Here is a 16591-nt window from a genome sequence, read left to right on the forward strand (position 1 = left end):
TAAGCCGTTTGTAAGCAGTATGATGAATCTCTTTACAAACCATTTTGCGTCTTTCACATGCGTCGTGTGATTGTAGCATATCGATGTGATGTGATGAGGTTCCATGAGGTACTTTCCTTGCTTGGTGTCGAGCCAGGCTGACTGATGCATTCCTCCCAGGAAAGGCACTGCAGAATGTGACACTTGAATAGGGCTCACGGGAAGGTGCCAGAGACACAGAAGAGGCACACAAAATGGAAAGAAAAGAAGGAATTCTGTGAATGTGATGTAAGGAGAACAGACAAGCAGAGCCCATATTAGGAAAAAAAAACAGAAAAACTGGCAAATGTTTCTATCAGTATGTCTTGTAGGATTACTGTGTACATCGGTACTACAGTTTTTGCAGTTTCAATAAAGCGAGGCTGAAGAAGAGCAAAAATGTTACTGTTTTTTATTAAAGCTTTACCATGACTTGTCCCCTGGTTCCAGGGGTTCAGGGCAGTTGCTGGGCCTTTGCTGTGTGGTTAATGCAGTGAATGTTGTTCATTTCAGTGTTAAAGTGTAATAATATTAGTTGGATGTTTTGCTTGAGGTCCTCACTTGCATGTACTTGGACAAACCAGCAGAAACATCTTCATATCCAACAGACACTATGTGTATTTCATATGTGTTGCTAATAATATAATAACACAACCACTGATTAGTAACAGTGTGCTTGTTGTGCTAACAACTGAGAAAAAGAAACTATCTCAGTTACACTTCTTCCAAGTGTATCTCACAAAAGCGCTTGAGAGTCACACAAAGTGAAAAATGGTTGAGTGGTGAACAGAAACTACAGACAACTCATGTAGCATTCCCTTTCAGGAACCTATGTGACTTTTCACCTTCATTTAACAGAGTAACGCTAACATAACTTTAATTGAAAGAAAGCCAGAGAAATATGGAGACATACAGTCTGAAGAGATAAAAAAAAAAGATGGCAACTGGACTTTCTTAAACTTTAACTTAAAGAAGTTCAATCCCTTTCTTTTTCACGCTCCCAAAACTACCATGACCTGAATGAGTGAGAACCTACAAACACATGGAGACATATATAAAATACGCTTACCAGAGGGATACAGAGGAAGTGTTGTGATATCTCAGTGTCTAGAATCCCTGGAGCTTTAAGTATGTCTCTTAACGACATATCGTTTTTCATAGGTGTGTCACCAACGGAGAGAATGAGAAACTTAAAGTCTCCCGTCAGATCTCCAATCCCCAAGTTGGGAAGCCCCATCCCCAGCCCTATGTCTGGTCTTCAGAAACTACCCCAGTGCACACGGTGCTGTAACGGTATTGTGTAAGTATTGTGCAAATTCTGATTTGTATATCCTAAGTTGACAATAATATGTAAATAATGGGGTCATATTGGCGAGGGACTCTTTGGGCTGTGTGTAATATAAAAACATGTGCATAAAATATAAAAAAAATGTACTTTTACATTTCAAGAAGCCATAAAAGTGATTAACTTGAAAATTTGCTACGGTACAAAATAAACATGACATTGGAGATATAATCGATTTTCTGTTGAAATGCTTGTGAGGTTCAGCAGGAAGTTATGCATCTCCCACTTATTTTATCATTCTGTCTGCTGCCATAAAGTTTAAGAGTATGCGAGGTGAGTCAAGGTTCTTCCCCGATTTTGAAAACAAAGAAGTGATCTTTCACTGGTCGACATGCACCGACAGGCCTTTCAATAAGTCCTCAGAAAGCTCTGCTCCCATTTATCATTTTAATGATTAAACCAAGCCATCCTCCACACCCTTTCCCATGCACACATTCTTCATACACGTATTGCGAATTGAACACACCTTTTGACAAACTAACCACATACACCGGTAATCCCCTCTCTAAAAAAGCAGCTGAGGTTAAAGAAATGTTTAAAAAATGATGTCATAAGCTTATTTTCAGTGTTAACAAGAGAACATTGTGGAAGCTTGTGCAGTATAATACGGCTGCTGTGACCTAAGCGCTTTTTACAGTCTTTAAAGATGTATTGAACACTGTGTCAGGAGTTTATCCTGCGAGTCATGCGGCCACTTTGGAAAAGCAAAGCACCAAGTTTATGATTTAATGGTCGTTGGCCCCAATTTCAAGGCCAGACAGGAAAATCTAATTGGAAACTATGAATGAACAACGTCCCTAACACTTTTGTCACCGTGCAGCTGAACAAAGTTCTTCTAAATTCACTGGTGCCAGTAAGTAGGCATGCAGCGGAATAAATGTGTACTGTTTAACAGCGTGTAACCTTTCTGCCACCTGAAGCTGACACACGGCATGTGATGAGCTGTATTCAAATGCTTGCATAGGTACAGTGGCTATAAAGTATAATTCCTGATTTGCATAGATAATGCAACATTTGATGAACAACTGTGAGTCATTCATTTTTGCTTAACCTCTTCTGTGATGAGGACATCTTTCAAAAAGTCAGACAGCCTTTAAAGGAAAACTGCATTTTGCAATTTGCTTATCTGTCCAGTTTCCGATCACGCATTTATGCATTCATATCTTCCTCTATGGCTAAAAAGGTGAAATATAAGCCTTGAACACAGTGTGCACTCTTATTTAGGACATTAATAAATGTTAAAGAGCAGGACTGAATAACAGGCTTAACCAAACTACGTCATCAGTGTTTATCATGATCCAGTAGAAGCTGCAGTAATATTTGCAGTAATTCACTTCTGCAGCTGCAGGATTTTATAACTTGTTACATTTATTTACAGTATAGTAAACTCTTTTTTGTCCTCTTTTGTCTCTACGTGTAGTGGCACCATCGTGAAGGCCCGGGACAAGCTCTACCATCCTGACTGCTTCATGTGCGACGACTGCGGCATCAACCTAAAGCAGAGAGGCTACTTCTTTATCGAAGACAATCTGTACTGCGAGACTCACGCAAAGGCCCGCGTCCAGCCTCCCGAGGGCTACGATGTTGTTGCTGTGTACCCCAACTCCAAGGTGGAGCTGGTCTGAGATAAAAGAGGGGGGGGGCTATACTGTAATACAACTGGTAAACCAAAATATTGTAGAATGCGGCTACTGAGTTTACTCGCCTAAACTAATCAGGGTCTGTCAAGCAGGAATGCTTATCTTGGGTCAGTTTTGACTTTAGGAGAGTGAAATTTGCAATTGAGTGATCCCAGATCAGTGCTTCCACACTGACAGACTTGATGAATGCTTTTTATATTGAGCATATCGAAATCTGTTGACAGAATACAGCTTTGGTAAGATAAGCATCGCAAATCTCCAGACTATTAAAAGGTTAGCGTTGTATGTTATAGTATTTAAACTGGCAGCCCTAAGCTCGAAACCAGTGTTTTACAGGAAAAATGCATATGCATATTCACATTGGACTCACAGTAGCAGAATATTCAATGCAATGCTGTAGGCAATAAGATGCGTACACATGGCAAAACTCATAAGAAAACAGATATGACTACTCTTGCTTTTTTACTGATCAGGTTATTACAAACGTAATCTCCCACTTAAGCCTTACACTAACTTTAAGACACCATGTGCATTATCACAAAATATTTTTGAGCTGATTTGCTGGGATGTGATGTGATGAGCTGTGCCGAGGATGTGGTTATTAGCTTCGAGGACTAATTTTCACAGTTCTCTTCTCACCACATAATATTCCAAGTCCTGTAAGGTATTCTGATATATTGTTCAAGTCCTGGTTATGGGTTAAAAGGCATTTTTTCCTTCGCTATAATTTAATAATATACTTATTTTTGGATGGATTTTAGCATTTCTAACTCACATTTATGCAATTTACCTTTTCTGTTGCAAAACCGGGGAACATTTCTGTTTAGTTTCCACTTTTTTCTTCTGCTCACTTGTCAGTTATGCAAACAAAATAAGCAATAGTTTACTTGAAGCATATCTCTAACAATGTCTGGAATGTGTCAGTATGTTTTGGTGACTGGGTTTGCTGAACCTCTGCTTGTAATAAATGCCTCCGTTTGCAGCTATGCAAGCACCACCTTCTGAAAGGTAAACAAATCCCTGCTGGAAACATCCTGAAAACTCTGTGAGAAACTCTAGAACTTGTTGGGAGTCAACTTCAAAAAATGATTCCCCCCAGATGTGAAGAAATGCAAATTAAATGCTAAAGTATATTAGTTGAATGCAGTGCATCCATTTGGACATTTTAAGCGGGTGTGATGCACATCTGCGAATACAGTGTAGGTAGGTGGTGCTTCTGGCTTATGCACCTGACTGCGAGAGGAATTTCACTTCTCACACTGAAGAATTCCTGTTCACAAGAGCACAGAGTTCACTGGGCGCTGAGCCTTCAGGTTGACATCACAATTCTCTCCACCTCTCATGACAGCTTTTAAAAACGATTGTGTGCATTTGAGACTGGAGACATAGCCACAGAAATCTGTTAGGACGTGTAAACTGGGACTTCACAACCTACAACATGTGGGAACAATACTCACTTTATTTCTTTCTTCGTTTTTTTGTGACCCCACTACATACTGTAAATTCTTACAGTTACTTTTTAGAAGAGAGCAAAAGACAGAAGTTCCCGCAGTGGCTTCAGATTTCTACAGCCAAGCCCTTAAGGCTAATGAAATATATTTCTACATTTCCTCAGAGAAAAGGGGGGAAATAAATTTAGGGACTGAGGTAGGGTGAGAAAGAGAAATGAGGGGACGACATATATTTTGTTTTTTTGACAGAAAAACGTTCTGTAAGAAACGTGTAGCAATCAGTCTTAGCTTATTGTGAAATAATGTAATGTGTGGTGGAGTCAACGTGGTGCAGAGGAGCGATGATGTCCTTAATTTTAGAAATATTGCTAACAAAAATACTTCTGTAATTTGAAATGGGAATAAATTTTTGCATTGCTGATTTCCATTCTGTTTTCCAGATAGTAGCAGTGATGTTTAGCTGCTGGTATCTACCCAAGCTAGTTACGTGTAAATTATTTGAAAAATATATTGCTACCACATTGTGTCTTTGGTATTGTACATATTTGTTTCATTGTGATTGCTTTAACACACAGTATAGATCATGTCACTTGCGTGCCTTCGCAAACCCTGTGTCTAGTCTTTAAATAATTTCCGAGACACAAATCCTCTCCTTGTATTTAACTTATTGTTCTACCAACACATGTTTTTGTTCTGGATCTTCTTATTTGCTCTTTTTTTTCTAGGTTCTAAATAAAATGAAAAGTGCTTTATGATGGCATGATCTTTCACATTCTTTCCTAGGCTTAACTGCTGGATTTTACCACAAAAATGTACAAAAACACAAGAGACTCAATTTGTCTTAATTTTACACCCTAGCTCTGGCATGGTCCTTTCTTCATATTGCATGTTAGACCACAAGACTGCAATATGTGTGCTTTCTAACCAAGACCACATTACAAAACCCTTAAATGGAATATAAAAAAGAAGGAGGTCTTGATTTAGAAAGGCACTTTTACTTTTGTGTGATTTTCTGAGAAATCACAGAGAAGCAGCTTCTTAATTATCGAGTATAGTTTTAATATAATGTCAAATGGATATTTTGTCACGTCAATAATGCAAGGATGAACTACACTTGCTGACTGGACACACCTAAGAGGATATTTCCTGTGGTTATATGCCTAGTTTGTTGCTTTAGTAAGCCTCTATCATTGACACCTAATATGAATAGAATTGGTCATTTCATTACAGTGCTGATACTGCAGAGAAACTTTGGCTGTTAGCATTCATGTGGAAAATACTTTCTCAAAACCCTCCTAAATCCCCAACCAGTGCCTGACTGTGTCCTGTGTCCATTCCTCAATGGTGTATTTTGGTGTCATAAGGGAGACCTACAGAATGTAAGGCAGGGGGTTCTAATGTTGTGGCTGATCAGTGTACTTAAAGCATAAGCATGTAGCTAAACAAATTTAATGAAGCCCCTTTATATGTATACATAATGGCTCCCAGAGTGCCTCAAGCAGCTGAAGACAGACAGTCATGAGGAACGGGAAGCAGAACTATCATGGAAGACCAACCCCTCATGGGGTATACCATAAACAAATAGGGGGAGTGATGGACATCAAGAGATCCTATCCCTGGGTAGAAAAAGGACAGTAGAGCGGATCTGATCATGTCACAAAAACAGACCTTAACCAGCATATCCATACAGGCAGAGATCTACCACAGCCAGCAGGACCCCAGTTGCAGACTGTGCAAAAGTGCCCAGAGACTGTCAACACATAGCAGGATGTAGGATGAAAGTTGGGACAGCGTACATTTTAAAGCACAACCAAGTGGGACAGGAACATTTGTGCCACATATGGACTAAAAGTCCCCAAGTCCCAAATAGGAGACATCAGCAAAGGTCAGTGAGAACAACACAGTTCTAAACAGACAAGCTGATGATGGCCAACAAACCAGACACTGGTGGTTGACAAAGAGCAGAAGATCACAGTCGGGATAGCTGTGGCAATACCATTAGACAGCAATGTGAGAAAATAGTCCCAGGGCTGAAGGAACAGCTGGAGCAGATCTGGAAGTCAAAAGTGGTCCCAGTGGTAGGAACATTAGGAACCCCCAAACAAGGAGAGTGGATCCAGCAGATTCCAGGTACAACAACAGGGGTCTCTATCCAGCAGAATAAGAATAGCTAAAACCTAATATATGTGTATAATATATATAAATTATATATATATAATTGGTTATTAGAATGAGTTAAACTTCAGCAAGTGAAAGAGAAATCAGTCTTTGAAGGACAGTAGGAATCTAAAAGAATGATAGAGGGTGAAGCAAAGGGCTAAGTTCACTCCTACTTCACAGCTGCTAATTCTTCAGACACCCATAACACTCATAATGTTTACTTTTCCTTATCTTTTTTGTTTTACTACTATACTACAAATATACAAATATACTAATATACATAAATATATTTGTGCCACTGCAAGGGTTCAGACACAGAGAAATTTATGAAATAAAAATTAAAATGACCTCAATTTTGGTGCAGATTCCCTTCACACTAAAAAACTTCCCAGACCCACACAGTGAGGTGCAATGAAAACAGGCAGTGAGATATACAGCTGTTGCGTGCTAAGACTTCTGCTTCAGCAATAAACATTCTTAAAGATAAACATTTCAAGTTGCTCAGAAACACAGCTTGCTTTGCTCTGCAGGCTGCAGCATCGCAAACCAAGCAACTAAGACTGTGAAAGCTGACTAAGCAATTTTATTACTTACCAGATCAGCAATCTAGCCAGTGTCGGCCAAGTTTATTGTGTTGAACTTCATGGAAAACGCTTCCACATACAGTATAGACATCTCACAATAAGTTTGTGGATAAATCAGAATAGACTCGGTATACTTTTTTTTATGGTGGAACAATAAATCTTTAATGACACGCCCAATGCAATATATTTAATCCTTGGCTGCAATAGTTAGGGGCTATGTCATTCTGGAGCCCTCTGGTAGAAGTACAGGCTTGACAGCTCTTTCTGTACATATACAGAAGCTAATCATCATGCAGGATCTACGTCATACATCAAGTTGCCATTTTTCATTTTTTACACGTTCTCATATAGATCCCTTCTACCCTGTTGTTTCCTATACTTTGCTGTTAGAGATATCAATGAATTTCCATCACACACTTACCTACAGATGATTCTTCTTATAATTTACATTCGATTTCAGAAAGTTAATAATACAGTGCATCCTTTGCGTTTACAGACAACATCTGTTTGCTTTAGCTTCTCTTTTATAATCTGTGCACTTCATTCCCTCTTTATGGAGCATAGTGTTCATTCCAGGTTTGCGCTCTGCAAATATGACTCTGTTGCTTGTGCCAGCCATGATTTGCAGAGTCTCTCTGGACGAGTACCCAAGCTGCATTTGGCTTTAAGTGACTGCACATGCAGCAGAACAGCATTCTAGCCATTCCTTTTCACAGAGAAACTGAAGATGTTCCATAATTCAAAAACACATACAAAGAGCACACAATAACTTAATTTATTAAAGTTTGGCTTTGGTGGAAGACTAGAGTGTGATGAAGGAGTCGGTAGCTTTATGAAAACACATGTACTTTGGTGTCTAATAAAGCACTCAAAGCTTTGTTACTGAAGCTGATGCAGTGATATTAAGACACGACTGTTTTTGCACTGCAACAGAAAGGTTTACTGTTGACCACTTAAAAACATGAGAAGAACTTCACAGTCAGAGCTGGGACATTGCAGCATTTCTTTTATTTTGATGTCCGACCACTTGCTGGCCACATTGCACACATTGCATTACTGTTTGTATAGCGCACACAATTCTTTTAGAAGAAAATCTGCTGCTCTGTGAAAAAACCTTTTTTATACCAGTTTCTAGACTTCTATGTTTGTTTGCACAAAGTAATTACAAGTAACTTGCAAACTTCTTTGAATGTAGTTGTTTTAATTCAGACTTGGAGAAAACTGTGTGCCTCAGTATGGATAGACTTCAGGACCAATTTTGTTACTCATGAAGGTATTTGAGTTTTTTTTTAAATAGGGTATAAAAAGAATAGAAGGATAGTAGTGATAAAAATCTTCACAAAAGAATGAAAAAGCCACACAGTTTGTGTACACCCATGGTTTGTTTGCAGAGATTCTTGTGCATGGAAGCCTCTCAATCCTCTTAATGTTTAAGTTGGCCCTGAAAAGATATTGAAGCTTGGATTACGTTTTGCTTTGATTCTCATTAAAAGGGGATTTAGAAAGAGACAGTCACTGATCTTGAGACAGCAACACCATGACCTCACTGTCACTTAGCTACTAGATGAGAAATAAGTCAGGACTTCACACTCAAGTGAGACTGAAAAGATCCTCCTGAACCAAACTTCAGGAGGATCTTTTCAGTCATACAGCTTAGCAAAATAATGTCAACTGTTTTGATAGATCTTAGTAAAACGTGGTAGAAAGTAACCAAGTAACACATGCTTCACTTTTGAACACTTGTTTTTTCTCATGAACTCACTCAAAAAAGTTTGGCATGTGTTTCATGGATGTTTCTGATTTGAAATAGATTAAATGTATCAAGTTTGGTCATTTGTGTAGCCTTTGTCAGACGTACCTTATGTGCTCTCTGACTTATAGTTACTTAAGCTAAGTTGCCTAATCATATGTCACCCCGCCCTGAACTAAACTGCTTATACTGAACTGAGCTAACACTTCACATTTAAACAAAACAAGAGTGACAAATTAATTTTGCAGTAAAGAAACATAAGGTACTTGGAAATCGTGTCAACAGCACGTCATTTGTGTTTAAAGATTTGGACAAACTTGACTGGAGGGTAACAGAATCCACAGTGTACCGCAAACAGATGACATAAGATGGCATTCGAAGACAGATTGGGAATTAGCCGATATTTGTTCATAGTGTTAAAGATATGCAGGCCATATGCTGCATGTAACGAATACCCTGTGAGGTTTTTGTTTATTCTGAAGAATATAAATGGTCAGAGGAGCTGTCACGCAGTTGCCAAGAGGGCTTTGCTAGAAGATCTTTTGTTTTTCAGAAAAGTGCAAAAATATCTGCCCTGTTGAGTCTGTTTAAAAAAAAGTGAACATAAAAAGCAAACAGATGGCTCTATGTTTTGGATACTCTCACCAAAACCTGACTCTGGATGAGGTGTTTTTACGACAGATGGAGGCAGTGGATCGGTTTCCACATCAAGAGTCCTTCTTCATTAAAAGAGAGTTTGGGATTTTTTCAGATATCAGGATTGCCTAAATTTGTATTTTGTCTTCTGACTTTTGTTTATGGATGAAACTAAGCTGAAACCATCACTTGCAATCCAAAAATGTCACGTTAACGTGTGTTAAAATGAGCTGTATGCATGTGAATTTAGCAATAACTGTCTGTGTTAGTCCTGCGATAGACTGGTATGCAATGATATTCATCAGATTCTACTTAATTTCAGACTGGTTCAAGGTGCATACAGCCTCTCACTTTATTTGTTTAATCTTTTGATCACTTGCCATACTTGCAGTGAGACTGCATCTTTTTTTCTTATCCCTCTGAGTTAAAAAGACAAAGATGCTTTCAGGTTACATACTGGTCCATGCCATCAATATATCAGGGATTTCATATTTCGAACGAAATGTGAGAATATTAATTTCAAAAATCAAGAAAAAAAAAAGAATTATAAACAAAAACTATGAACAAAAGACTGCACAAAGGGGTGATTGGCAATGATATGGGTGAAAAGGGCAAGTCTGAGCAGAGATGGAAGAGAGACAGAAAGTAGATACACAAGTTCAGCAACTCAAAATAATACATCACGTACCTGAGAAGGTAGACCAGAAAAAAAAATGGAAATCTGATGAATGGATCAAGGTGAATGTGATAAAATGAGGTCATCCAGCCTCGCAAGAATCCTTATCTATTTAGAAAAAAAATCTTATAATAGTGTACTGTGTGCCTCATTTGACTTGGAATAAATTTGCATTCACTCTATCATCCCCCCCAAAAATGGCTTTATTTCCCAAAAGACAATTTTGGAGATATGGCTGTATTGTATCTTCATAAAAAGAAGAACTTTTAGTACAACATATGGTTAAGTTTTGACTATAGGAGTCAATCAAACAATGATATTCATCTGATTTTACTTAATTTCAGAACTTTTTTTCCTTAACCAGAAACAGGAGCCTTTGGGCAATATTTCTATAAAGACTGACAAAAAATGTTTTTTCAAAGTTAAAGGCCACACTGTGAATAGCTTATCGAAGAATTACACTGAGAAACTCCGAAACCACCCGCTCTCACACACTGAGTTTACTCCATTCCAATGCCAATGACTGGGATTGTGTAATTATAGTTGTGTTAATGACATAATGTTTGATAGATCCACAGATGTGCAGAGGTTTTCTGCAGACTGCCTTGATGAAACCAATGAGTTAGACCATGTCGCTAACAAACATGAGCTCATCCCCACGTTCAGACTTATGACTCAAACTTACCACAAAGTTTGATTCATGTGCATTCAAGAGTGAATATTTCATGCCGGACTTCCAGTTCACTTCAGCACATTAAATAACGATTTGCAGTGGGAAACTCTATTAACCTACTGGGAATAATGTGTATTAGACTCACAAAACGATACGGACAGAAATGGAACTAATTAACTTGATGAGCTTTCTCATTTGCAATATGATAAAACAAATATAAAGACATGTTTTAACCTTGTTACCTGAAGTCAGTAAGGAATCTTTTGGTGAAACAATAAAAAGCGCCAGGTTTTCCAGCTATTATTGCATTGCCAATGTGGGCCCTGCCCTGAGGAGCTGGCAGCCACCCAGGCAAAAGAATTTCATTAATATTGATTAGTTTCAGGACAAAGGTTAATGTTACCTCATCTAAATGTTATTTGGAGGTCATCCTACATAGACAAGAAAAATATCTTAAAGGAAGCACAGCCCTCAAAACTTCATTTTAATGTTCTCTGGTGAAAGGTTACAATGGACACACAATGGATGCAATGTAACTGAAGGGAAAGAGGGTTCATGTGGAACTCTTCTGTAAACTAGGGTATTTGTGATACTAGATGAGAAGAGTACTAAAAGATAGGTATTGTCCAGTGCACGGGTAGAGAAGCTCACAGGAAAGATACATTAAAAGACATTTGCTGTGAAAAAAAGATATAAAGATTTTATATGAATAATCCTGCAAAAAATACACAGGTGTAATAAATTGTACAGTTCCCACTTTAATGCCTACCATGAAAGTGGCACAAAGTTTTACTGTCAGCCGACCAGTTTCATCCTTGGTTATAAATGTACTGAGTGTGAATGGGAAAAGGATCTGTTGCCCAGATGCACTGAATCGCTCTGCTGACTGATTGATGCTCTAAAGAAGAAGAACAGAAACACTCAGCATATTGCTGCCTTTTCTTTTCAAGTCATATTCACTTCAAAGGTGATTTATACATCAAACACAACATTACGTTATCAGAGGGAAGATTTATGCGCAGGATTTCTTGAACTAACTCGAGTTATTGAATAAAGTGGTATCCATTAAAGTAGGCAGAGGAGCAGCACACAGAATATACTGTAGCGCTGTAGAAGCCTTTCCAAATACACCCACATTGCTTCAAGATTGGTATTCACTGTTCACCTGCTGGTGAAGGGGTTCAGCTCTCCCCAGCTGGGCTATCAATATCTCAGCTTTCTGTCATCAGGGTCTTTGGACACATGGGCACACATGGGCGAGGTGTGGTCTGCAGCTCCACAACAGGGAAGAGATGGTGTGCTGGGGTTGGGGGCACTGCCAAGGAGGCTGGCAGGACACCTGGAATCAATCGACTAATCGTGCTTTCCCTGTTTTCACTGGCCTGCTGGGACCAGAGAAGAGGGGAGAACTGAGCCAGATGCAATATGGCTGAAAAGCTGCAAAGCACAAGTATGCTGTCCTCGCCCTGAGCTTCCTAGTTTTCACCAGCTAGATAGCAAGATAAGCGAGATAAGTTATTTTTCTTTTTTGTGCTGATTTTTTGAAGAGTGGCCTATGACCTTCTATTTGACGATCGTTAAACTGAAATCATATAAAATATTGTAATAGCTAACTAACATTGTAAACTAGCTTGATACACGCTTACAGCAAGCTTACAAAATAACACATTCATACTCAATTAAATGTAAAAATTATCATAACATTTTAAACAAAAGAAAGAGACAACAAAGCAACAACATTTTAAGGTCCATATCCGCTTAGAACAATAATACTTCGCCATTACGTTCAGCCATGTTGGGATTTTCGCTTTCTCTATTTTGTAGTGATGTGTCGGTTGCGAACGAGCCGAATCTTTGACGTGAACGACGCGGGCCAGCTCCTTATCGCGAGCCTTGGGGGTTTTTTTTCTTTCTCTCACCCTCTCTCTCTCTCTCGCGCACTTTTTTTCCGCTTCACTCCGCATGCCAGTCTTGTGCTTTGCGCTGGGAAGATGGGGAGGGGCGGTAGTTACACTCGCAGTAGCACAGGAACAGTGCAGGAGGGGGAGACAGAGAAATAGAGTCAGGGACAAGAACGTCACATTAGAAAGGTATAGTAATCATCCACAATTATTTTCAGTTACAGATGATAAAGGATTCAGAAAGTTTATTCATGCAGGCCCATATGACAGATGTCACGGGGTGGAAAGGGACAAGTTTCTAGGGTTTTTTTTACTATGCATGTTTTGCCGTGTTTTACCTTTTTTAATATTTTAATATTGTACACTGGTTTATATTTTATGAGTTTTACTGCATGTTTTTATGGTATTTATTTGGTGACTTGTCCTGGAAAGACTCCGCCCCTACCTGATTATAAACCTGATCACACCTGGGAGGTCCCAGAGGCCAATAAGAGGGCCTGGCAGACCACAAAACAGAGGCTTGAGGAAGAGGCTTGAGAAGGAGGCTTGAGAGACGGGCAGGCGTGAGAGACGGGCAGGCGTGAGAGGTGTCAGGCGGCGGCGGTGCCTGCAAGCCCGGAGGGCTGGTGAAGGTTGGCGTCAGCCAGAGAGGAGGATACAGCGCCGGCAACCAGAGACGCGAAGTGAGCGGTCCGACTGCTGCAACAACAGGAGGCCAGAGTATGTGTCTGCAGGGAATTGGAGGCGACGAGACGGGCCGGTGCCGATTGGCAGTTACAAAGAAGCGGTGGGCAGAGTTAAGAGCTCTGCCCACCCGGGGTAAGTCTCTTGACTTTCCCCTTTTAATGAATGAAAGCTGCCTAAAAGAGTAGTAACTGCCGCTGCCTCCCTTCTTTAGTGCACCGGGGCGCAGAACGTGGAGTGAAAGGCGAGGACGCCGCCGGGTTCCCCTCCTGCACAGCTCCACTGGATTTTTTAATTCTTAGTGACTCTTATATCGTGGCGGACGCCACTGGACTTTTAATGTTGTGTTTTATTAATTTTTTTATTGTGTCGTCCCCTGGCCAGGGTTGTTTTAATTCATTTTACATTTTTAACTATTTAAATATAATAAATTATATTTTAATTATACAGTTTTAAATTCGTGTGCTTTCCCTTGGCGGCTCCACTGCTCTGTCCATTTGGAGGAAGGTTTCCCTCCTTTAAACAAACACTGTGAAAAACATCACCTTCGCTCCCTTACACAGAGAATGTACATCTTCTTTTTGGTTTCAAATTTTAATTTATATTTAATTGTGGTTTGCAGTGTTTTGTGTTGTTTCACTTTAAATTTGTTTAAAAGGAAAAAGCTGAAAATGTAAATATTTAAAAGTTGAAATGTGAATAGTTGTTTTTTGTATTATATGATCTATTTATTACATTTTATGTGGAGTGAATAAATAAAAGTATATTTACGGTACCCTAGAGACGACGCACGTACAAACTCCGACGCACGTACAAAAGACAACAGAAGTGCTCCAGAATGCTAGGCGCAATGTTGAGCTTTTGTTACCTAGTGGCCACACAAACCAGCTAGTACCAAGTTTGTACGTGCTTTGGAATTTGTACATGCTTTTTGGAGTTTGTACGTGCTTTGTCTCAAGGGGCCATCGCATATATTTATATATAAACATATATAAATAAAACCACATTTTCTTTTACATTAGTAATTCCTTTTGTGCATAATTTTATATTATTGTTAATAATAAATTAATTAAAGCAACAAAACAACCTGAATAGCCAGTTCGGAGCCGAAAGAGCCAACTCTTTTTAGTGAGCCGAGCCGAAAGAGCCGGAAATCCCATCACTATTATTTTGCTTTTTCCAAAGTAATCAAACAATATTGCAAAGCAGCCACTAGAGGGAGCACTCGGGCTGTTTACGAAACTGTAACTTCTAAAACTTATAGAAGGCAGAACAACAAGCGTGAATTATTGCTGAAAAAAATATCCACCTACACCTACCCAGCATTGTATGTGTGTGTTGTACTGGGGTCCAGGACACAGGTGTGTCACATTATTAAAATGAATTCACATATAGAGCTGTGCAAACAAAGGAATCAATCAATCCATTAATTTTTAGCTGCTCAACCAATTCAGGTTTTCAGGGCCCAGAGTCCAACATTTTTCCAATCATTCTTCATATGTGGTACAGGTAACCTGGCTGTTTAGATGTGATCATCTGAAAACAAAAAAAACAAAAACACCAACAACAAAAAAAGATGTGACCATCTGCAGCAGTCAAAGAGAAAAAACAAGAGAGAGAGAGAGAAAATAAGCACTAATTTCAAGACCATGCTCTTTCCTAAAAGCCAACATTAGTCCTATTACCAAGAATTATACCATAATTATTATACCGCCACATTTCTCATCCACAATCATCATGTCAAGCTTTGCCTCAAGTCATCTTATATAACCAAAAACAATCAACAGCTGACAACAATAATAGGAATTAAAATGCTTCAAATACCCTCCCTCCAACAATGATGTTGTAATTTTGCAGCAGACACTAAGAAATTTGGTTTGTGATGTTATAGAATAAGAGAGCATGCTAAAACTAGACAACAAAGTATGAAAATAGCCCAATTAAACCCTGTGACCCTTAAACACAACATAACAGTGCATGGATGTGAGCGATCAGCTCAACCCAGCTCAGAAATGTAGTTAATTGTAAGCACATGCATTCCTCGTCAACAGATCCAACAAACTTGCATCAAGGACAATGTTAGATACCCAAAAACTTAAGTTTAATACTTGCCTTGACATAAATACAGATCACCCCATCTCAATTTTTCATTTAATAAAGTACCTCTAAGGTAAGTGGATCTATTTAAGTTACCTTACCGCCCATGAATGAAGTAATGGATTTTAATGGTTGAATTGGGCTTGTATGGTGTCCCATCACACATCTGAAACAGTGACTTGGTGCAGACACAGGCCAACAAGCTGCCTGCCAGCCCCTGGGCAGCCAAATGAGAGCGCTTGTTTGCTTGGCATCTCCATGGTTTCCATGGTCAGAAAGGAGGTCTTTGTGTGTATTTGTGTGTGTGTGTGTGAGTGAGTGAGTGAGTGAGTGAGTGAGTGAGATTGATGGTGTACAAAATGACTGAAACTGGATTTGGGGCCTATACTCATATCACGCATGTATATAAGCATGTACATGTGTTTTGTTTCTCCTGTGTGCATTTGCGAGTCTGTGCATGCACTGTGCTTGTGTGGGCTTATCCAACTGACTATTTCATCTGGCCTACTGTGCCAACGATTTGGAACATGGGTTCAAGCGCTGGTTCATTACTGTGAAATTCCAGATGACACTTTCTGGAAGGGTCTGCTTGTGCACTAAAACAGGGTTCCATTTTTGGACAGAGATTACACTGGATGTATTGTGTTCCACACTGGCATGAATGCTTACTTGACCAGTTAATTAATTTGCTATTCAGGATGGATAGTGACCACGAAAAGTTATCAAAGCTGCAAAGCTGTGCAGTGTTTCTGACAAACTTAAAGCACTCACTGAGTATTTCCCTAAAGCTATTTTTGTATAATTCATTTAATTCAATTATATTTTAGATTTGAATCTTGAAGTAGCTTTAGCTGGGTGTGTCATTGTGTTTACTTACTTCATTAACTGAGGAGGCTTTGTTTGAAGATAAGAGCCTTCATTGTTTGACTGACCCTGAGAATTTGACTGAGACTAAGCAGGCCCAGCTGCTGCTTAT

The 16591-nt window shown here is 39.2% G+C and overlaps 1 protein-coding gene across 1 annotated transcript in view; it reads left to right on the forward strand.

The window, feature by feature from the left end:
- The window catches only part of pdlim4 (PDZ and LIM domain 4), a 46294-nt gene extending 41085 nt beyond the window's left edge, over positions 1-5209 (forward strand). The window contains exons 7-8 of the mRNA XM_006785003.3: positions 1180-1318; positions 2784-5209. Coding sequence (XP_006785066.1) covers positions 1180-1318; positions 2784-2988 — 344 coding nt within the window. The 3' untranslated portion in view covers positions 2989-5209. The remainder of the gene's footprint in view (positions 1-1179; positions 1319-2783) is intronic.
- Positions 5210-16591: the final 11382 nt, after the last annotated feature.

The sequence above is a fragment of the Neolamprologus brichardi genome, chromosome 10, assembly GCF_056152115.1.
Source record: "Neolamprologus brichardi isolate AB-2024 chromosome 10, ASM5615211v1, whole genome shotgun sequence".
Classification (NCBI taxonomy): domain Eukaryota; kingdom Metazoa; phylum Chordata; class Actinopteri; order Cichliformes; family Cichlidae; genus Neolamprologus; species Neolamprologus brichardi.